General features: G+C 34.9%; 2 protein-coding genes and 1 non-coding gene across 6 annotated transcripts; 2 read left to right on the top strand and 1 right to left on the bottom strand.

Moving 5' to 3' along the window:
- Positions 1-4536: 4536 nt before the first annotated feature.
- TRNAS-AGA (transfer RNA serine (anticodon AGA)) lies at positions 4537-4618 on the bottom strand. The gene has a single exon. It is a non-coding gene; the product is annotated as a tRNA-Ser (tRNA).
- A 3717-nt stretch (positions 4619-8335) lies between these two features.
- LOC113719332 (10 kDa chaperonin, mitochondrial) lies at positions 8336-9577 on the top strand. Its single transcript, XM_027244543.2, has 3 exons — positions 8336-8657; positions 9097-9236; positions 9354-9577. Exons 1-3 carry the CDS (start codon positions 8553-8555, stop codon positions 9415-9417), a joined length of 309 nt encoding a protein of 102 aa, XP_027100344.2. The 5' UTR covers positions 8336-8552; the 3' UTR covers positions 9418-9577.
- Positions 9578-12784: 3207 nt separating this feature from the next.
- LOC113719331 (protein ESMERALDA 1-like) lies at positions 12785-20807 on the top strand. 4 transcript variants are annotated; one of them, XR_011825098.1, is made up of 10 exons: positions 12785-13573; positions 15116-15185; positions 15932-15999; positions 16111-16199; positions 16899-17096; positions 17615-17819; positions 17916-18083; positions 19238-19405; positions 19516-19692; positions 20175-20366. XR_011825098.1 is itself a non-coding variant. In XM_072071885.1 (10 exons), the coding sequence occupies exons 1-10, from the start codon at positions 13208-13210 to the stop codon at positions 20350-20352; spliced, it is 1701 nt and encodes a 566-aa protein (XP_071927986.1). In that variant the 5' UTR covers positions 12789-13207; the 3' UTR covers positions 20353-20807. The 4 variants fall into 4 exon arrangements, 2 of the variants coding, with proteins under 2 accessions (XP_071927986.1, XP_027100343.1); XR_003454855.2 differs by having other exon boundaries at positions 12787-13573; positions 20190-20366; XM_072071885.1 differs by having other exon boundaries at positions 12789-13573; positions 19502-19692; positions 20175-20807.
- Positions 20808-21586: the final 779 nt, after the last annotated feature.

Raw genomic sequence — 21586 nt, 5'->3', positions numbered from 1 at the left:
AGTTTGTAAAAAGTTAGAATAAATGGATTGTAAATGAGTAATTGGGTTATTCAACTCATTTTTTGACTTACCTATTTATATTTATCTAATTAAATGGGTATAAATGAGTTGACTTACTTATATCCATTACCTATTTTAACTCGTCCAAATCTGGTTAAATCACCCATTTTGACACCTCTGATAATAAGGGAGGTAAGTGATATTTTATAAACTTTAGGGGTGTTAAGTGATATTAAGAAGAACTTCATGGGATGTCTTAAATGTGCTTCAGCCTTTCAGGAAAAAAGGGGGAAAAAATCATGTCTATTTACCTAATCCCGTTTTATGGAAAACTAATAGTTGGTATGTTAGGCGCCATACGCGCGAACCGCCGAAGTGCCAACCCTGGTGACCAATTTAGCCTTCCTGAAAAGTAATGCTCTATCCACACGCCTAGCTACATATGGAAATTATTTCATTCTAACCTTAGATACTCAGGCAAATACAAACATACGGATATATTGTTATAGAATTAAGAATTGAAAGGATATAAATATTCATTTATTGAGACGGTTGTCAGTTTAATTGTTTCAAATACAAAATGTACTGTTCTTCTTTTTTTTCAATATGTAAATCACTTTGAGCACAAAGTAAATATAATACATAGCACTAAAATTATGTACTTGATACAATTTGAGACTACATATATATATATATACATACATACCTGCAAGTATGTATGCCAATGCACTTTTTTTTTTTTTTTTGTAAAGGTGCTTGACTCAAATTGTCCATCGAATAGATTTTTAAGAAATTGGAAAGATATTTTTGCTTTATAACTTTAAGAAATAAATAGGTAGTGAAAAACCTTGTACTCCTTCTTAAGAGAAACTATTTTGCATCTTGATATATGCATATTTGGTCGGATAGTTATCAACAATCAAAGTATCCCGAGAAAAACAATTATGTGTATATATAGGTACATATACGCGTGTATAACTATGCATTAGACAGCAGTTTTGTACTTGATGTATAGGCCATCTGCCATATGTTCTTGTTGTTGAATATATACTCCAAAAGGTAATTGAAGAAAGGTTTTCTTAAAAGATGAACAAATACGTATATTGCCTCTAAAAAATTCGAAGAGCTAGCGTATTTAGTTCCAAAAGTTTTCCCCAAAAAACAACTCTCCTTGAAATAAACCAAGAAAAGAAATACTTCGAAATAAATTTTAGCACACAAAAATATGAATCGAGAAAAGCTCATTTCAAGCAAATAAAAAGGAAGACGCAAATACATAATTCATTGTGTAGGAACTTTTCAAGAAATCAACTTATGTATACTCCTTCAACACATATCCTACTTTTTGTATACTTCATCTCGTGATTATCTGTTTTCATTGAAACAGACATCTAGTTTTGTCAAGCTGATAAGGAACTTTAGGGGTCATATTAAAAACTTTAGAGGCGCTAAGTAATATTAAGAGAAACCTCAGATGATGTCTTAAATGTGCCTCAGCCTTTTAAGGAAAAAATCATTGAGCAAAATGGCCAACTGGGTACTGCAGAAAAAAAAAAAGCCTAGTTTAATCCAGAATACCACATGACTTGGACCCATGATGTCCTGTTATTATTTGGAGTGCCCCAAATTTTATTTATTTCCAAATTTGGCAGTATTGCAGTCGTACAATCAAGAATTATACATGAATTCCCGAATGAGTTCTGCCGTTTCCTGCATGATGAATATGTGTCTGCGGCTAATGGCTTTGGCCGGAAACAGATGGAAAGTTGATATGTTAGCCTGTAACTATCCCTACTTTTTCTGGAATTGTCTGAAAGAAAAAAAAATGATTTGGGTTTTCTAATTTTTAATGATAGATGTAACGGGGTCAAGCACATATTGTCGTATGTTGTCCGCATATATAATATATTCCTTGCCAATGTGTTACTTTCTCAATTCATGATAATCCTTCTGAGAAATGACTCAGTTAACACCTACGAATGATAGATGTCCAATGTATAGAGAAGGTGGTCATGAAGATTGAGACTATTTAATTACCTAAATTCGTGTACTTTAAGCACATGTATGTTTACAAGTGAAGAGTTGCTTAAAGTACACGAATTTAGGTAATTAAGCTCTCATTCTCATGAGATTCTTTTCCCAAACAATTTGATTACCAATAATGTTGGTAATAGTATTTCTTTTTATCATATCCGGACTTTGACTAGCCTACCTCCTTGATGTAATCATACAAAAATCTTAACCTCTTAACCTATCTCCTTTAATCCAAACACATAAAAATGATATAATGTTGGGTCTTTTAAATCTCTCAAAGTTGCAAGAGGCAGTGCTGCATCTGAACATTTTCAGAGTATTTCATTCAAGAAAAAAAAATTGAACATTTTGAGAGAGAGAGAGAGAGTAAAAAAAAAAAGAAAAAGAAAAGAAGAACAAGAAGGACTTTCATCAATGATACTTAGTTACTTGAACCAAAAGGTGGGGGAAAAACATCAATAGTAGTTGGCTTATTGGAGATCAAGTAGTAAACTTTTGCACATTAACCATCTCTTGTAGTTCTAGAGGGGAACAAGGTTCTCTAATGTAGGATTAACTATTACGTAAAGTAGGTGGATAAAAGGTTTTCCACTTGGTACTTTACATTACCTTCAATTCCCTGTAAAGTATTTTTGATTAACCTAAAAAGTCTATATATTGAGGACATGGTATTGAACACAACTGTTGAAAAAGTCAAGGACCGTGGAAAGTAGAGGGAGCAAAGAAGATCAAAGCCAATACAATGATTACTTTGTTCGAGTTCAGAAGAAGAACGAATCCAATGTAAGACAAAAAGAAGGGATAGAAAAGCAGAATGCAAAAGAAGAGAGAGGATTATGATTCTGAATTCTGAGAATGCATATCTTCAAAACTAGTTGCACTATTCTAGCCACTCAGCTTCTTAAAATGGCCCACCAGCTTGGTTCTTATGTGCATTCACCACACAGCTAGATGGTGCATTTTTTGCTTTCGGTTCCAGGGAAAGGACCCTTCTGGTTATTCAACCTCCAGAGATGTGAAGACCAAAATGCTTCTAGGGTTTTTCCCCCACCTTGGCAGTACATAACAAGCAAAAGGGCTTCTATTTTCACTTGTTACAAGAAATGAAATACATGAACCAACACCCCTAAGGGAAACAAATGGATTTAGAGTTGTACAAGAAATGAAACACTGTTGATGTTTTGATACAGTAGCGTGATTGTTGTATGTTTTATGAAAGAGTTGTGTATATTAATAACATGTTATAGTATGCATAAATTTAGTTTATGTATACTAATTAGATATATATAGTACAATTATGTCTGTGAGCGTACATCAAAATTTGAAGAAAATACTATAATCAGACTATTTAGATTAAATAAACTTACCTAGATTATGATCCTCTTCAATTGATTTTGACCAATTCAATGTTATTCTTGCTACTTCTACCTAAATTTGTACGACTTAGATGTAGTGGTGACCGGTAAATTAGAATTTGAGTGGACAAAATTTACACCTACATCGAAAGTTTCAAATTACACAAGAAGTTGATAGATTAGAGAGGCCCTGATCTAGTAAGGATTGATCCGAACACCCATGTGTCGAAAAAAAAAAAAAAAAAAGAAGAGAGGCCCTGATCCAACTTACCTGCTCAATCGCCACTACCCATCCTCGTTCCGAGAGCCCTTATGTGGCTTACCTAGGCCATTAATGATCATCAATGCTTTTCATTCATCATTCTATTGATCATGCCCCGTCAAGGAGCATATTGATTTCAATACACATTCAAGTGGTACTCAATAGAAGGTTTCTTCACATTCTTTTTTTTTTTTTTTTTATAAGTGAGAGGACGTGAACTCAAACTGTTTGTTAACGCTCGTATCAATCAAAACTTGATTTGAAATCGGTCAACATCGAGTTCAACTTGAACTCGAGCCAGCCAAGTCAAACTCGAGTGCAAAGAAACTCAACTCGTTAGTTTACGAACTGGTCAATTATATATATATATATATACACACATTATTTTAATAATGAAATTATATATTTTATTATCTATTAAGAAAAATTACTATTTATTCATTTTAAAAATAAAATAACTATTTCTTATTTTTTTAAGCTCGACTCGAAACCTAATTCAATTATGTTAAAATTTGATTCAACTCGATTTATTTACAACCCTAAATTCATTACTATGATTTACAATCCCTCACACCTTGTTACCTAACCCAACCCAACTCTCTCCTTCTTTCAATTCTCTCGAGAGTTGAGAATCATGCAACAATCATCCTTTTTTTTTCCAATAAAATGCTTGACTGCAGCACTTACTTTCAATTTAAAGTGTAATTTTAAACGGTTTTGCTGCCCCTCCTTAACTTTTCGCAATGATTCCCCTTCAAATGTTTATATCCGTAATTTGCTACAAAATTTGTTCAAAATGAGAAAAATAAGAGAAACTTTCTTTAGAATTTATAGCTTTCAAAAATGCTATTAACACTTAAAATGTAGAACAGCAATCCATTAACCCGTGGGCGGCAGGATTCGAACCTGCGCGGGCAGAGCCCACATGATTTCTAGTCATGCCCGATAAGCACTCCGGCACGCCCACTTGGATGACTGTTCGCTCTCAACTAATTTGCCTATCTGGTATATCTGTCGATTTTGATCACTAAGGGCCCATAAGAATATAAATTATGGCAAGTGCCAAGAGTGGAGGGATCTATTTGCATCTTCGTATCTTCAAAAGGAAAAAGAGATGAATCTGCACATCCACTCTAGTCACATCTGACCAACAAGTATGAGAGCACTAAAGTTGAGGATAAAGCTAAAAAGATTTTTTTTTTTAAAGACAATGTTGATTTAACGGCAGTAAAGCAATGTTGAACATTACTTCACATGTGCATTTATCAGCTAAAATATGAAAGGACCTCTAAATTTGTAGATCAGTACCTATCTCAACCTGATGGACAAAGATTTCAGTGGCCGGAAACTTTTTTTTTTTTTTTTGGGTGGTGGATGTTATTGCAAGTGGCTGAAACTTTTAAAAAAAAATTAATGACAACAACAAATTTTAGTATTTTTCACCCTCATAATAATGTAGAAAAAGTATTCATTAAAAAAAAGAAAAAAAAAGGGTTCTATGCATGCGCGCATTGCTTGTGATAGTAACCTAGTAGTAATAAACCAAAATTAGAGAGCAGGAAAAGCTAGTAGGGGTGATAATTAGTGGTAAATTAAGGATCCCATTCTCGAGTTGAACATGCTAAATCTGCAAGCTTCTATAAAACCTCCAATAGATTAGGAGTTTAATTACAAGCAAATGATACATATCCAGTTTTAAGGGTCGGGTTCTATAATCTGTGCTGATGAGTTTGTTATAATTAGTTCTCACATGATACGGTTGACCTTTTGAAACCCTAAACCTATTATTAAAAGTAATGGATCACCAGTCATCTCTCACACTTGAGAAGTCAGATAGAAGTTTGATCAAATGGTCAACCAATTCCTCAAGTAACTTCTAGAATTGAAAAAGAATAACGTGCATGGTTGCAATGGTTAGGAAGAATACATGAAATGCATGCATTATCGCTACCATATTTCTTTCTTTTAGTGGCATGACAAAAAATGTGGCACAAATTGGATTTAGTCTTAGGGTTCGGACATCACTAGCTAGGCATTGGACTCACTTGCTACTTGAAATTTCAAACCAGAATGATGAATTCCTTGGAGGGGGAAAGGCATCTAGTTGACTTAGTTGCACTCCAAAGATGTCGTTCATGCAATTTAGAACTAAGGGAAATGCTGATACATCCAGGCATCTTGATAACTAGTAAAAGTATGTAGTTCATGAGCACTAGAATCTTCCCAAGAACTTGTGTGAAAGAATAATCATTGCGTATGGAAATGAAGGACGAAATTACCTTTCTTTAATGTTATTGGTTTTGATGCCTTGATTGTTTTTACGAATCAAAATATATGATGATTCATGTTTCTTTAGTCATTTTCTGGACCAATATTTGCATCAAACTTTTATGCGGATGAACTACTCTTTTTTCCGCATAAATTAAAGTTGGCCGAGGTCATGGAACAATTCTTTGTTCGGTATACATCAATCTCCTATTTATGCCAACCTCAAGAATTGGGAAGTCCGTTTAGAAGACACCAAGTTTTTCTGCACCCTGTTCTTCTAAGAATATGCTTGTGATGGTCCAAGTTTCCAACTTTTGAGTTGCGTTTCTTGAACTACCTTTGGTTTTCAAATACAAGCCATATGCTCGTAGCATGGCATGAAGAGGAAATTGAGGACAAAAAAGATGATTGCATGAGGAAGTGGTCCAAAGAATGTCAACCAGATTTCAAAAGCAGATAGGATTTGATCAGACCATTTTTCCCTAGTATCTATGAGGAAGTGGTGGGAGGTCAAATATTGTGGCTCTCCATGTCTTGGTGTTAAATCACCCTTTTTCTTAAGAGTGTTAATGTGGTTGTTAAGATAATGTTTTAAGTGGTTGTCAATTTTGATCTGATAAAAATGACTAGTAACTAAAGTTTAAAGTTTCTTATCTTATTGCTTGCTTTTGTTAAAGTGCAATTTTTCTTGTGACAAATGAACGGCTACTCTTTCAAAGTGTTTAAAGTATACTCATCAAATATGCATAACAACTTACGAACCACAACCATCGAATAAACACATTGAAAATATGTGTGTGGGCTTGAGAGAATAACAACAAAACCATAAAGTGTTGATTAAATGATGTGATTTCTTAGCTAGAAATGACAAATGATTCATGGCCAAAACTCCAAAGGATGCTAGTCATATTCAGCTTATAGTTTGATGGAAGTTAATTTTCTTCATTTTTTTAAAAAAGAAATAATGGATGTTGATATGATAGACACGTATTTTGTTCACTATGGAGAAAGTGCAAGGTGTTGTAGAATAATTATTGTACGCGAGGATGATTAGTTTTAGTGCGCATAACTTGACTAGCCATCACCTAACCATCAAAGTAAAAATAAAAACGTGTAATAAATGAAGCATGTGTGTTTAGATAGTAAAATTATCCCAAATATTATTTTGCTTGTATGAGAAACATGATTTTTAATTAATTTTTTATCTTTCCAGCCACATTTTTATTTTACATACATTACTTCACAAAAAATGCTATAATAATTATTCTAAATAATATTTTAAATAAACTCCTATCAAATAATGCTCCTTGATTAATTGTCATTAAGAGAAGTGCTTAGCATACTAAATTTTCAAGGATTTTCCTAAAGAGTGCTTGAAGGGCACACGTGCAGTGTACACAATTTAATACATAAATACACACTCAAATTCATTAGTTTTGTGCTCCAAACAAAAAGATTGTAAAAATGGAAATGTCCCACAGAGAGATCAAAGGGAAAAAAAAAAAGTTTGCTCCGAAAAAAGGAAAAAATATTTAAGAAAAGAAGATTAACTCTGAAGTCGACTGACATAGAAGAGTTCGCAAAGGATTGGCAAAAATAAGTTCTTGGACTATGTTGCTTCATTTGGGTTTACCAATGACCCAAAGATTCGTGTTCTCACAATCTAAAATTGGCCCACAAAGGTCACCTACACGGCTACACCGCCTCACTAAACTGATCTACTTGTTTAAGAAAGCAATCCAATGCCAATGATGTATTTTTTTAAGTATAAGTGGGAGGGTTCGAATTCAATATCTCTTATTTACACTTCTTTCTTTCAAATCATTCAATCCATCCCTCCTCCAACCCAACGATGTATTGTCATTTCCAAAGTTTAAAAGTTTTTATTAAACTTGGTTTACTTTGAAATGTTTTATTTCTCTTAATTCTTCAAGAAGCCAAAAAAAAATAAAAATATCAGCAAAATAGCAATTGGTGTAGTAAATAGTAAAATCAGAAAAACATGTAATTTATTGATTAAATAAATTCTCACGAATGTCACAACACATATACATTTTTTTTACAACAAAATAGTTTCACGCTACAAATCTGAACTAATAGTAGAAAATACGTCAAATATGCAACAAATACAAATAAAAAAATAACACATACAACAATTGTGAAAAATCAAACAAAAATAGCACTATGAAACTCCAAAAACCTTCCAACATCAAAAGAATTACCAAAACCCTACATCACAAATACATTAATGGCCAACGTTTCATCAAATTCCCAATAATTAGAGCATCATAGGAATTATAATAAAGTTTTCTCAAAGAAATAATTAAACAAAATATTCACCTACTCTTGGATGAAGGCCATCGTCGTGAAGCCCAACTCAAATGTATATGAGCCCAACCAACCAAGAGTCATCCGCACTCATAATTCGGTACTTCACAGCAGCTGCAATGGCAAAAACCCATAAACCCTTATAAAACCCTAAACCCCTCTCCAAGAAGCCTAGAACCTTCTACTACTACTGAAATCCTTCTACCCGTTTCTTTATCAAGCCCTCCTCACTTCTGTGATCTTCTACCCATTCCCATATATCCAAAAACCAAAATTTCTGCAGCATTTTTTTTTGTAAACCAAAAATGGCCAGGCGTTTAATCCCAACTCTCAACAGAGTTCTGATTGAGAAGCTTGTCCAACCCTCCAAAACCACTGCTGGTATTCTTCTCCCAGAAAAATCCGCCAAGGTGAGCAAAAACAGCACCGTATGAATTTGATTTTTTCTGTCATTTGCTTGATGATTCTTTTTTTTTTTTTGGTTTCAATGGAAAGCTTGTTGTTTATTTTGTTAAATGTTTGTTGAAATTTTTTTTTGATAAGGGGTATTCAATTTTACAAAAAAAAAAAATGTTTGCTTTCATTGTAGAGTAGTTTCTCTGTCAATATTTTGATGATTCTGTTTGGGTTTTTGATGGGTTCGATCCAGTGGTAATTCTTTCCCTTTTGTTGTCAAACAGCTGATTTTTTTCCTTTTTCTTAAACTGGTTTTGGTTAAGGTGACTTGTCATTCCAGTATGCTTTTTTTGGTCATATTTTAGATATTGTTGTTATTTTTTATCAGTACGGGGAAAATTGCTGATTTTTCCGGGTTTTTTTTGGATGGGTTGTGTTTGGAATTTGTTACAGCTTAACTCAGGAAAAGTGGTGGCAGTGGGGCCAGGGTTGAAGGATAAGGCAGGAAATACAATTCCAGTAGCTGTTAAAGAAGGTGATACAGTGCTTTTGCCTGAATATGGTGGCACTCAGGTCAAATTGGGTGAAAAAGAGTGAGTCCCATTTTTTTGTGTTATTTTTTCTTCTTTCATTTGAATGAAAGAAATTTTGAGTTTTGTTCACCTGTTTATATATCTTTTTTTTTTTCTGGTTTTGTGTGGTGTGTGCAGGTATCATTTGTATAGGGATGAGGATATCTTGGGGATACTTCATGATTGGTTAGTGAAGGATTAATAAATCTGGATTGATTGAGGTTACTTAATGAGCTAAGAAGATTGTGTGTCTGAGATTACTTTTTTCAAGTGTAACTCTAGTCATGTGATTGGTGGAAACTACCATGTTACTTTGATCATTGATCCAGTGATTAATTGGAGGACCTTTGATTCCACTGCTCTATGCTTGCTTTTCTTTATGAGTTTGATCTTTACTTACTTTTTTTCTGAAGTTTATATCGAAATTTGTCTCTCTTTTTTGTGCATTATGCTATATATTGGGTGCATTAATGAAAGATTCCGCATTAGCTGTTTACATTATGCTAGTGATTGAGTACTTGATAATGGTTGAAGTCAGAGGTGTATATTTGGCTTGTTTTGTAGAATGTTTGTTCTTCCTGAACTGGTATATCTAAACAAAATTTGCTGTTATTTAGCTTTTATTGAAAAAATAGTACAACGGGAGGGGTGGTATCTGGGACAAAATTTAATGTTTGACCTATGATGAGGAACTAAGGTCGTGGTCATATTAATGAAGATTGAGTTTTGTAATTCGTCTGTTTCCTCTTGTGCGTTGATTGATAGGCCAGTAATAACGTCGCTGAAGAACATTTTTTGTAGGAAGCAACAGAATAACAATATGAGAAATATAGGATGATGTTTAGGATGATTTTGGATGGCAGAGAAAGTTCCTCCCTACCAATCAAAAAAAGAAAAATGCGCCCTCTGACAAACTCTTCCAGTGTATGAATTGAGCCGTGAAAGTTAAACGTTGTGGACAGATGGTACTTGCCCATTTTTTTGCCCTTACTTGTGTTCTTTAATGGTTATATGGAACAGCACAACTTGAAACCAAATTATAGTGGATGTAAATTAGGCCAAGGAGTAGTTAAGTTGACATGAGGGTTGGGAAAATGAATCCTGGAACATCTTGTCAAGGGTGATGTTGCCTCTCTTCTTGCTAATTGATTTGGTGAAACCAGGTTTGAATGTGTGGAGGAGTGACATGGAGAAGTAATGATTTTCTCAATTGCTAGTGACATGGAGAAGCTTGAGTGACTTTAAATGGATAATTGCCACTGCCAGAAAAAGCAGTGGAGTAAAAATATGGGAAAAAAAAAGTCAGAGGAAGATCATTCTCTACCACTATGTTTTCTTGATGAAGTACATGGGCATATCTTCTACTTGCACTAGTATTAGGTGTTGGTTGTGATTGTGGCACTAGTAGTTAGCTAATAGTTCCTCCATCTTGCACTATTCCTGAATTTGAGAACCTGCTATAAATTTGTGACACTTGAATCAGTTCTGTTGTTGAAAATTTCACACTTTGGTGATTGATTTTAAAATTTGGGAGTCCTGCCATCTCAGATTTGGCTACTGCAGTTGGATCTTAAGATGCAAAATGTAAAGATTGTTAGTTTAACTTTATGTTGTGCTTGGATGGCCATTTTTGTGGAAAAATATCACTTTGGGTTTTGGTTGAAAGATTAGAAAACATGTTTGGATTGAATGTAGGTACTCTGGGGAGAAAATTTTTTGTCCTTCTAGTTCTGGGGGCAAGTGGGGGCAGAAATCTGTTTAGATCCAGAATGTCAATGCCTCCATAATTTCCCTGTTTACAGACCTATTTCTACCGCCTGTTTGGCACGATTCCTCCATTTTCTTTGTTGGTTTGTTTAACATGTCAAACCATTTTCTTCCTGATTGTTCAAAGGGGCATTTAGACGTGACATGAGGCGAAATGTATGTAAGAAGAAATGGAAATGGAAATTGTTTGTTGATCTGGGCACACGTCTGACCACTTCTTGTATAATCCGCATCCTCATGTGACTGCTTTCTTTTTGTCTATTGAGTGATTATCAAACAATAAATTATGATTTAGCATTTGTTAATACAAATGAAAGAAAAAGAGTTTTGTTTTACTTGAGCTGCAATCAATTATTTCCCTTTGCCTACACGGTCCAATTACGCAGTAAATTTTGGAGTAATAATCGGCCTAAACTTTGGTGGTGGATTCTATGGATTTCACGGACCTTTGGTACGAGGCTTTCTTTTCCATTTCCCCGTTCTGTCGGATTTGCTGCGGTTGGCAACTCGATATCATCTCCACATCACGATTGTCAATTGAGCATCATGACTTAGGTTTTCGGCTTGTCAATTGAGCTTCATGAGTTAATTTGACAAAATAAATGAAGCTTTTAGGCTTTTGGGTTCGGACTTATATTAGAAGGCCGGGTTTTGGCAAGTTCAAACGCATCCGACAAATTAAATGAAGTTTTTAGGCTTTTGGGTTTGCATTTATATTAGGAGGTAAGGCTCGTTTACACTTTAATAAGATTTTCGGGTTTAAATTGGATTTAGTTCAAACTCATAATTAAATATAGAATTATATGTACTATATGTTTAATTTTTATGAATGATTAAAGTTGTATATAAATTATTAATATTTTATACTATAATGTGTATAATTATAGATCACACACACATATATATATATATACATGAATCGGGGCTTAATCGGCCTGAACTTAGGACATAAAATGCCTAAATTTGTCATTGTCATCTTGAACTAGAGTTAGAATATGAGACGGAGCTACTTAGTGCCGCCCATTTGAGCTTAGTCTCTACAAGAGCTAACTCAACATTGGTTTGGTTTAACAACCAATGAAATTGAGTTAAACAAAAACTAATTAGAGAGTAACACAAAAAATGTCAGCCGGAGTAACACAAAAACTAGATAGAGTTAGACACAATTGAATAATAAACAAATTAGTTTTAGACACCATTTCAAATTTCATTACAAGAATCCAACCCGTAAGATTCTGCTCAAACTAAGTTTTAGACACAAATTCAAATTTATTAACGAAAGTAACCCTTATTCGAGTTACTAGGCTGTGTTTGGATCGAGGGATTTTGATGAAAAATTTGAAATCCTCTCATTTCCCTCTAATAGTTTAGATTATTTATGAGGTATTTGGATTTATAGATCACTAATTATTCTATTGTTTGAAATGTAATTTACACTAGAGTAGTTATTTATGAGATTTTTGGATTTATCTACCTTGCTTTGTTATTATGCTCTTGAAGCAGATTTAGTATGCTATTAATAAAATTTACCTCTCTTCCTATTTAAAGAAATGTATTTAGATAATTTTGATAAATTACAAATCCAAATGCATTTTAAACAATTCGGACTAGACCAATTTGGATAAATTTTAAATCTATCATCAAACTCCTTGATTCATACAAAATTCCATTGAATGATTCTTAAATCCTTCGTCAAATTCCTTAATCCAGACGAAGTCCCATAGATTAAATAAACTAAAACTCATAGCTTACACCCTCCTCTTTCCGACTCTAATCTTTTCATTTCCCCAAACCCACAATAAAAAGTACACAAAAAACATACCATTTTCTTCCTTCCAATGATCAAGTGATCAACAATAAATACATGGTCGATACCTTTTTCCAGCCCCAACATTACCAATTTAAGTATTCTTCCCACCATCATACTCTGTCTCTGTTCTCAGCACGTGCCCTTCTTCCTCCATCACATACCCCACCTTTTCAGGTCACGTGCGCCCTCCTGTCTCCTCTGCTCTTCTCCTCTTTCCCTCTTCCACTCCATGAAACACGCACCAAAAGCACACACAATCTCCTTCTCTTCACTCTTTCTTCTACCTGTCCCAAAATAAGGAAAAAAAGAAAAAGAAAAAAGCAACCCCCAAAAAATTGGAACGAAGAAGACAGCAATAAGAGAAGTTTGAAAATTTTTGGGGGAAAAATTCTGTATAATGTGAAGAAATCAAGAGATGCACGCAAAAGTTAGGATCCCAAGTAGCGGACACAGCAGCCCATCACCTCCACAATCCCCACTTTCCCGTTCGCCCCGGCTCCGACGCAAGCAGGGGCGTTTTACTCCGGGTCAACCCGGCCCGAAAACCGCCGCTCAGCGGATTGCCTGGCTCATTCTCTCGCTTCTTCTACGTCGACAAGGGATTTTCCTCTTTGCCCCGTTGCTGTACATCTCCGGAATGCTGTTTTACATGGGTACGGTGTCGTTTGATGTAGTTCCGATTATTAATCACCGGCGCGCACCCGGGTCGGTTTATAGAAGCCCGCAGCTCTATGCTAAGCTCAAACCCGAGATGGATTCCGATAACTCTTCAGCTGATGCGGTTAGTTGGTTGAATTGTGGAAAACCCATTTGGGATCTCCTTTTTTTTTGGTTTTTTAAATTTATTTTAACTTAAATTAGCTTTTCTCTCGGTTCTAAAGTTTAAGCCTTTTCTGTTTTTTATTTTTTCTTATTTTTTATTTTTTGAAGTGACAATGTAGATTGTGATTGTAATTGATAGTGACACTGAAAAGGGTTTTATTCATTGATTTTGACATTTGTTTTAGTGCTGTAATAGGAACCAAGTTTCAAACAGTTGAGGATCTTTCACTTTTACAATTTTTTCCCCCATTTCCCTTTGTTTGGTGGGAAGATATGTTTGGTATGAGTTCTGTAGTTTCGCTCATTTTGCATGTCAATAGATAGGTTGTAATTTGGTAAGAACTAAAGTTCAAAATTTTATCAGAGACCAGAATATCGGTGAGGGTAGATCTGGAAAGAGCATAAAACATGGGTTGGTGCTAAAACAGAAAGGAAAAAAAAAAATTTTGGGTTTTTTTCCTCAAAACTGGAAGGTTGATGGCTTTTTAATAGTAATCGTACAATTCTGGGCTTTTGTGGACAGAATCGTGTAATTACTTGTGAAACAAGTATCGAATCTTTTTAGTTGTCTAAGCGGAAAGAGCAAGAACAAAGAGCAAAATGCAGATGAGAATCCGGGAGTTTGAATGCTGGTTTGGAATTTAGAAATGAGCTCTTAGGACCAAGTAAAGGTATCTGTTCTTTATAATTTTTGAGTAGGCAATTCTTGGTAGCTTGATGAATGCGTGAATCCTGATTCTTTGATACAGTATTTTCAACTTGAAATTTGTTGCTCTTACGTTGGATGATTCTTGGATTGTTGGCTGGCCTTTTTATGAAAAGGCTTTCTGCCCTTTATCTGTTGTATTACCTTGTCCTTATGATAGGAAAATAGGCTAGTTTGGACATGCATATGCAGTTGCCTCGGTAAAAACAGGCTACTTTAGATATTCCTATGCTTTTGATGAATAATTTAGAGCTAGGATCTAATATGAGACAAGGAGCAAGTGTGCGTTGAAAAATAAGAAACTTTGAACCCTATTCACATAGTCTGCTGCCATAACCTTGGATCTTGTAAGCTGAATGTTAACTATGCTATTGGCTAACAAGAATTGTTGTAGTTGGTAAAGAATTACACGGAATGCAAAAAGATGTAAATCCTGTCTTTGACGTTTATCTTGCATTTTAGCTTTGGAATAAGATAAGGTTATAAATGATACTAATAAATTTACTGACTCTGTGCAGACAGATATTGGGTAACCTGCTAATTTTCTCTTCAGGCTTTTTAATCTTCTTATATGCTTGTCTTTTGTTCTATTTTGTAAAATTATTTTTATTCCAAAGAACTTGTGGGATTATATGGCTTTTTATCAAGATGCTTTTTCATATGGTCCAAGTAATTGAAGTTGAAAAGTGCTAAAAAGTAAACTAGTGATTTTTTTCCTTATTTTAGTTGCTGTGATTATTCATATTCAAATTGAACTTTGTCCTTATCTGCTGAATATGATACATTTTAATGCAGATATCATCCATATGGAAGCACTCCTATAAAGTCGGTGAGTGGAGACCATGCATAAACATGTCTTCAGGAGGTACACTACTGTGTTAGTCATGAATAAATCATGATTATCATATTCTCTCATCCACCCTATTATACATTTTTTTTTTTTGCCCTTTTCTTTTTCAATGCTTCTGCTAATGACCTGCTGATTCTCTCAAATTTGGAAATTCTGGAGATCTTTTTTTCTTGCAGATTTAGGTTTTATGATATCTGTATCTTCTTTGGATGTTATATTTTCAATGATGTTGTTATACTTCCAATGATCTTACAGCTATTAGGTTTTATGATATATCTTTGGATGTTGTTATACTTTCGATGAAATGAATCACGGTAATGACTTTAACTTTGTTACAATCAAGTTTAGGAAAGAGAACTTGTATTTTTGCTATATGAACATTAATGGACCTTAATTAGGTGCAATTAAATTTAGGAAAGAGAACTTGTAGGAGTGGACTTCAACTTACTAGCAGTCAAGTTTAGGAAAGAGAATTTGTATTTTTGCTATACCAATGGCATGCATTGTTTTGTATTTGATCTCAAGGTTCCTTGTTACTTTTCTTATTACTTGGATTTTGTGAATTTGACTTCTTATTACTTTTCTTCCTTATTTATTTAGCTGAACATGAATTATATATTTACTTTTGTCTTGCCATGTAAGCATATTGGGAATCTAAGTCATTTTATTTCTCATTCATGAATGTTTATTTCTCCCAAGATGTTTGCCTTGTGATTGTTTTGCATAAATTTTGACATAGTGGTTTACAACTGCTATTTTAGGCTTACCTGAGTCCAATGGATACATTTATATTGAGGCAAATGGTGGCTTGAATCAACAGAGGGGATCGGTAATTGCATATGTCTTGAGTTATTTATTCACTCTTAGTTAATGACTGTTGAGTATTTATAATGCATTATCTGCCTCTTGCTTTCTCAGTTTGTTGATTTCATGCTTCCAGATATGCAATGCTGTTGCTGTAGCCGGTTATCTTAATGCAACCCTTGTAATTCCCCACTTCCATTTTCACAGTATTTGGAGAGATGCTAGGTGGGTTAGCTTTAATGTTTCTTTAATGAATTATTCCTTGTGATTGACATACTCCAAGGATGTCACTATGCTTGCGATTTACATACATGGCTATGATTATATTTCAGAATGGGCTAAAACTTGATTTTTAGTGGATTAACTGCTGACATCGTGTACTTGGGCTCTTTGGAACACTTTAGATTAAACAGAAAAATAAATCAGCTTATTCTGCCTCTCTGGTTGTGCTGCGGGACCTTCACTGCTAGGAGCATCAATAATCATATAAAAATATATACATACACACACGCATTAATATACTCACAAGTAAACATACTACAAACTATGCATACATTTGCGATACATGGATGCACAGTGTAGTTTCTAGGTTGCTTATGCATATGAAGCATGTTTTTGCTTGTTCTTCAAATTGTTTGTAAAAGATCTTCTGTTGTATGTGCATACATATGCTTGCTCAAACATATATGAACATCAACCTATAGACTAATCAATGTAGTTTGTCTGTGCATATACAATGTTTATATTTTTGAGTGTGTGTGTATATACACATATATGAGGGTATTATGGGAAAAATCCTTTGATTGGTCTTGGGATTACTTGTTATGAGATTTTGGAGAAAGCCAGAACTTCCATTGTTCACAGTTGTTTGGTTAGTGTTCTGAGCAGGATGTTATGGATTCTGATTTTGGCTTTCATGTGCAGCAAATTCGGAGAGATTTTTGATGAAGACTATTTTATTAAAACCCTGGAAAATGATGTAAGAGTGGTGGATAAGGTTCCTGGGTATATAATGGAAAGGTTTGACTACAATATGACCAATGTTTACAACTTTAGGATAAAAGCATGGTCATCCATCCAGTTCTACAGAGATACTGTTCTGCCAAAGCTACTTGAAGAAAAGTGAGCTATTATACTTACTGTATTTTCTTTGGGAAATGCTTGCCTCTCAGTGGGCTTTGGTCATTGATGATGAAATGAGCTAAAGATTTTCTTTATCTTTCTGTACTAATGTTAATAGGTGTCACCTTTTTCTTTTCTTATATGTTAATGCTTGCCTTGCTAAGGGATGGATCTGCTGGTAGTGCTGGTGCTTTAGTTATTTTTGACATGCCGTTTGAATGACTGGAAGGGCTCCAAATTTTGTTGAAATGTAGCATTGTTCTCTTTGTGTGAGGAGTCCATCATAGGAAAACCATCTCTGGTAGAAAATGAAATTTTTGGTCCAGTATACCTGTCTGTTTTTGATAAATAATGTTAAACAGTGAAATCTTTTAGAGTTCCTTTTCCACCAATTCCATGAACTGCAATAAGTAAGGGTGTGAAATGTTTTAGGTTAGTTGCAGTAACCTTGTCTTTTTTCTTCATGTTGGTTTCCAGAGAGTTAACCATTTTACTCTTCTTTCCTGTTGCGAATTCAGGATCATAAGGATCTCTCCTTTTGCAAATCGATTGTCCTTTGATGCTCCTCCAGCAGTTCAACGGCTTAGGTGTTTGGCAAATTATCAAGCTTTAAGATTTTCTAATCCTATTTTGACTATGGGTGAAACTTTGGTTGCAAGAATGAAAGAACACAGTGTAAACAATGGTGGCAAGTACATTTCTGTGCATCTTCGGTTTGAGGAGGTTGGTTAAACTGTGGGAAATTATTTTCTGTCTTGCTGCTGAGCAAAGATAAGACTTTGTAAGAGTTCGGATGACTAGTCATATTGTTCTATGCAGGACATGGTTGCTTTCTCTTGTTGTGTATATGATGGTGGAGAAAGTGAAAAAAGAGATATGGATGCTGCTAGGGAAAGAGGCTGGAAGGGCAAATTTACCAAACCTGGTCGAGTAATTAGTCCTGGAGCAATCAGAGTCAATGGAAAATGTCCTTTAACTCCTTTAGAGGTACTAATTTTATTTTCTCTTTTGATGTTTCTAGTTGCTCATTCTTAATTCCTCCAATTATGTTGTCAGAAGTTGGTTTTGTTTACTCAATGATCAATCTATACTTGTATCCTCCTTTGCTTATGGGTTATGTACTTTCATGCTATTTTCTTTATCTAATGGTATTAGTAGTGCCATGTAGCCTCTATGTTTGTTTTTTGAATTTACCATTAATATTTAAGATTATGTGCTTGAATGTATGGAAATGTACCTTTCTGTGTGCTTTGAAGCATATTTAAGTAATCAGGATGCAAAATTTAATATCTTTTCATTTCCATTTGGTAAGTCTGAAGTGGCAAAGTACATCCTAGTTGGGATAGAGTCAAGATGGAGCTTTACAGTTTCAAACTGATTTTGTGCTTGAGGATGTCAGTTTTAAGTAAAAATCTAATGGTAGCAAGTCAGGTACCTGTGGTGGAACCTGAAGTTGAATGCAATTTGGTGTAGCATCCACTTATGAATTTGTTTCCAAGTCATGTCTGGATACCTAGACATGAATTCAATTCATAAAAGTTATACGTGAAGCAAATATACATTTATCATATAGGAATCAGTATTATCTTCAACAGAAAGAGCCTATATCCAACTATGAATCAAAAAGTTGATAAGAACCAAATCAAGTTTTATAAATCGGGAACAATTTTGACATCAAAGGAGTAGTTCTCCTTCCATCCACTTTTTGATTGTCCTTATGTCCTTTTCTGGTGGTTCGAGAAGAATTGTCCACTATCAAAAGTTTAAAGTCATCAACTACCAAATTCTAGGAAAGACTCTTTATTGATATGTTTAGTTGCAAAGATTTTTAATTCAAGTACATCAATTTAACTAGGATGAAGGGAGTTTGTGGGGACAATTTGAAATGAAGGTGACCCATCTAGCTTTTTATTCTCTTCTCATTATACTCTTCTAAAATGATTAAACTAACTATTGACCTTTGTGGTCTTCTTCCACATTGCCTCTTACCCTCCTAATCATTCCAGCCATGCGTCCAATTCACATTGGACGATTTTTCATTCTCCGTTTTGCAATGACTTAAATTATGGATGCTTCAATGGTGCGTATTTCTAAATTGTCCATCCACTTGATTGTGTCTGTATTATCATGTATTTGATCAGGTTGGTTTGATGCTACGGGGGATGGGTTTTGATAAAAATACAGCTATATTTTTAGCGTCTGGAAAGATATATGATTCTGAGAGGTATATGGCTCCTCTGCTCGAAATGTTTCCGCTTTTACAAACAAAAGAAATGCTCGCATCTGAAGAAGAGCTAGCACCATTTCAGGTCTGAATGATTTGATTTTAATTGTTAAAATTTCTTTTGTGGTACTATATTTTGTTTAATTGAAGATCAAGTTTTAATTTGAGTTACTGCTTTAAGAATTACTCTTCCAGGATGGCTGCTATAGACTACACCGTTTGTCTTCACAGCGAAGTATTTGTGACAACTCAAGGTGGAAACTTTCCCCATTTTCTTTTGGGCCATAGAAGATTTTTGTATGGCGGACATTCCCGGACGGTTAAGCCTGATAAGCGAAAGTTGGCAGTAATCTTTGATAATCCAAATATTGGGTATGATGTCTTTTCTGAGCTTTGTTTTTGTCTTTAATCACAGCATTTGTATGCTATAGTTTAGTGCCCACGTGCAAGGACTCCTTATGTTAATCTGGTTATGGTGCAAGAGAGTGTAAAGGCGGCCTCTAAGTTGGTTTAATAGCATGCTTCAGCTGGAGAGAAGCCCAGTTAGCGTATTTCTGCAAAATGTGAAAGCACTATGAAAGGCACCTTGGTTATAATATGCTGCCCTATTAACCTTCTTTCGTGTTGCCAAGCAACCTAGAGAGAACTATATAGCTTTCCTAGAAGGCAGGAAATAAGCTTTTGATTTTGGTGGGGGTTTTTATTGGATCAGTATATATGTTTGTTGTCTGAAGTTTTTGAGGGCAGAAAATGATGCAGCATTCATGTGTTCACCTATCATAATGACATCAATGGGTTTAAGTTTGCTTTTGATATGATATTAATGTATCTTTACCTATTTAATTATGTTTTAGTGACCTTGTCTCCAGGTGGAGGAGCTTCAAGAGGCAAATGCTAAGCATGCGAGCTCATAGTGATTCCAAAGGGATTGAGCTCAAAAGGCCAAATGACTCTCCATATTCGTTCCCATGCCCAGATTGCATGTGCCGACAGAATAGAACAGAAGATTCAAAATTGTCATCAGTAACGTGATCTCTCCCAGTAAATAGTTCAAGGTGTATGCCCGCTGTAATTTTGTGTGTGCCTCTTGCTGCTAACGTCTTGATTGTGATTCTTTCATTTTTTCCCCTCTCAAATTGGGAGAGGGCCGAAGTTTGATTCTTGGAATTGTTGGATGACTGATCGATTAGTATCTCCTGGGGACGTGTTGAGCGGTAAGTGCATCAATCTGCAAAATGATGCCAGAAGATCTTTCAACCGCACCAGTTTCTCAGGCATTGACTTAACATCAATTCGTCTTGCAGCTGTTGTATCTAACACGATGTAAATCGACACACGATATAGTGTCCCAGTCCTTTTGCGCCCTTTTTGTATCTTGTACATCAGTTAGATGTATTAGCATTGTAAGACTTTAGAATCAGAATGAAAAGTCCATATCTATAAAACTGGGGTTCCAAATTTTTCACTTCGGATGCCCCTTTTACCAATGGCACTGCTTTGGTTTCTGGTTTGATACTTGCCCTTGTATTGAATTTGCATTGCATAGCTCGTATCATATCATACTTTGGCCTTGATAGTTTTCAACTTTCTTCTGGGGTCGCAGGACTCTTTGGGGCACGAGGCTGATTGAGAATCTTGTTTATGAGCTTAACAATGTATGGAACAATGGTTCGAACACCTGTTGATCTTCTGCTTCTTTTGCCTTCTGACCTTGCTAGATTTTGAGTTTTATGATTGTCCAACCCTGGCATGAAAATTCATGAAAAGGAAATGAGATACTGTACAGGAATTCACCCTATCCTGAAAGGTGCTTGCTCATCATCTCTTCATCGATACTCCTAAATTTTTGTTTTGTTGAACAACATCGTGCTTCTGAAGGCTCAAAACGCACAAAACATTGGGACTTCTTTCATTGCAAAAATTAAGGCTTACTCAAATGTAGTTCAGATCAATTAAAATTTTTATCCTGCAAGTTCTGAGTTAACTTCGTGAACATGATTTCCGATTGTTCTTACTTCTTGCTAAGCAATAAAAAAGATTTCTTGGCTTTTCTTTTTTTTTTTAAAGAAAATAAAAGAAAAAGGAAGAAAAAAAGGGAAGGCTCATCAATAGTTGGACTTGTATCAATTAACTTGCAGCCCTAAGGTTTACATCAAATCTCACATTGACGCTATGCATTCTTAAGTTACAAATTGTATCCATATTACTCCTTACAATTTTATTCTAGACATGTTACCCCCTATCTACCAGTCACCCCATGTACCCT

This window comes from Coffea arabica, chromosome 11e (genome assembly GCF_036785885.1).
Source record: "Coffea arabica cultivar ET-39 chromosome 11e, Coffea Arabica ET-39 HiFi, whole genome shotgun sequence".
In the NCBI taxonomy this organism is placed as follows: Eukaryota; Viridiplantae; Streptophyta; class Magnoliopsida; order Gentianales; family Rubiaceae; genus Coffea; species Coffea arabica.
This window is presented reverse-complemented; position numbering and strand designations above follow the sequence as displayed.

Coding starts and splice junctions, on each gene's coding strand:
- LOC113719332 (XM_027244543.2), top strand. CDS start 8,553: ATGGCCAGGCGTTTAATCCCAACTCTCAACAGAGTTCTGATTGAGAAG. Junction 8,658..9,096: donor TCCCAGAAAAATCCGCCAAG/GTGAGCAAAAAC, acceptor AATTTGTTACAG/CTTAACTCAGGAAAAGTGGT. Junction 9,237..9,353: donor GTCAAATTGGGTGAAAAAGA/GTGAGTCCCATT, acceptor TGGTGTGTGCAG/GTATCATTTGTATAGGGATG.
- LOC113719331 (XM_072071885.1), top strand. CDS start 13,208: ATGCACGCAAAAGTTAGGATCCCAAGTAGCGGACACAGCAGCCCATCA. Junction 18,084..19,237: donor GTCCTTTAACTCCTTTAGAG/GTACTAATTTTA, acceptor GTATTTGATCAG/GTTGGTTTGATGCTACGGGG. Junction 19,693..20,174: donor TTTGATAATCCAAATATTGG/GTATGATGTCTT, acceptor ATTATGTTTTAG/TGACCTTGTCTCCAGGTGGA.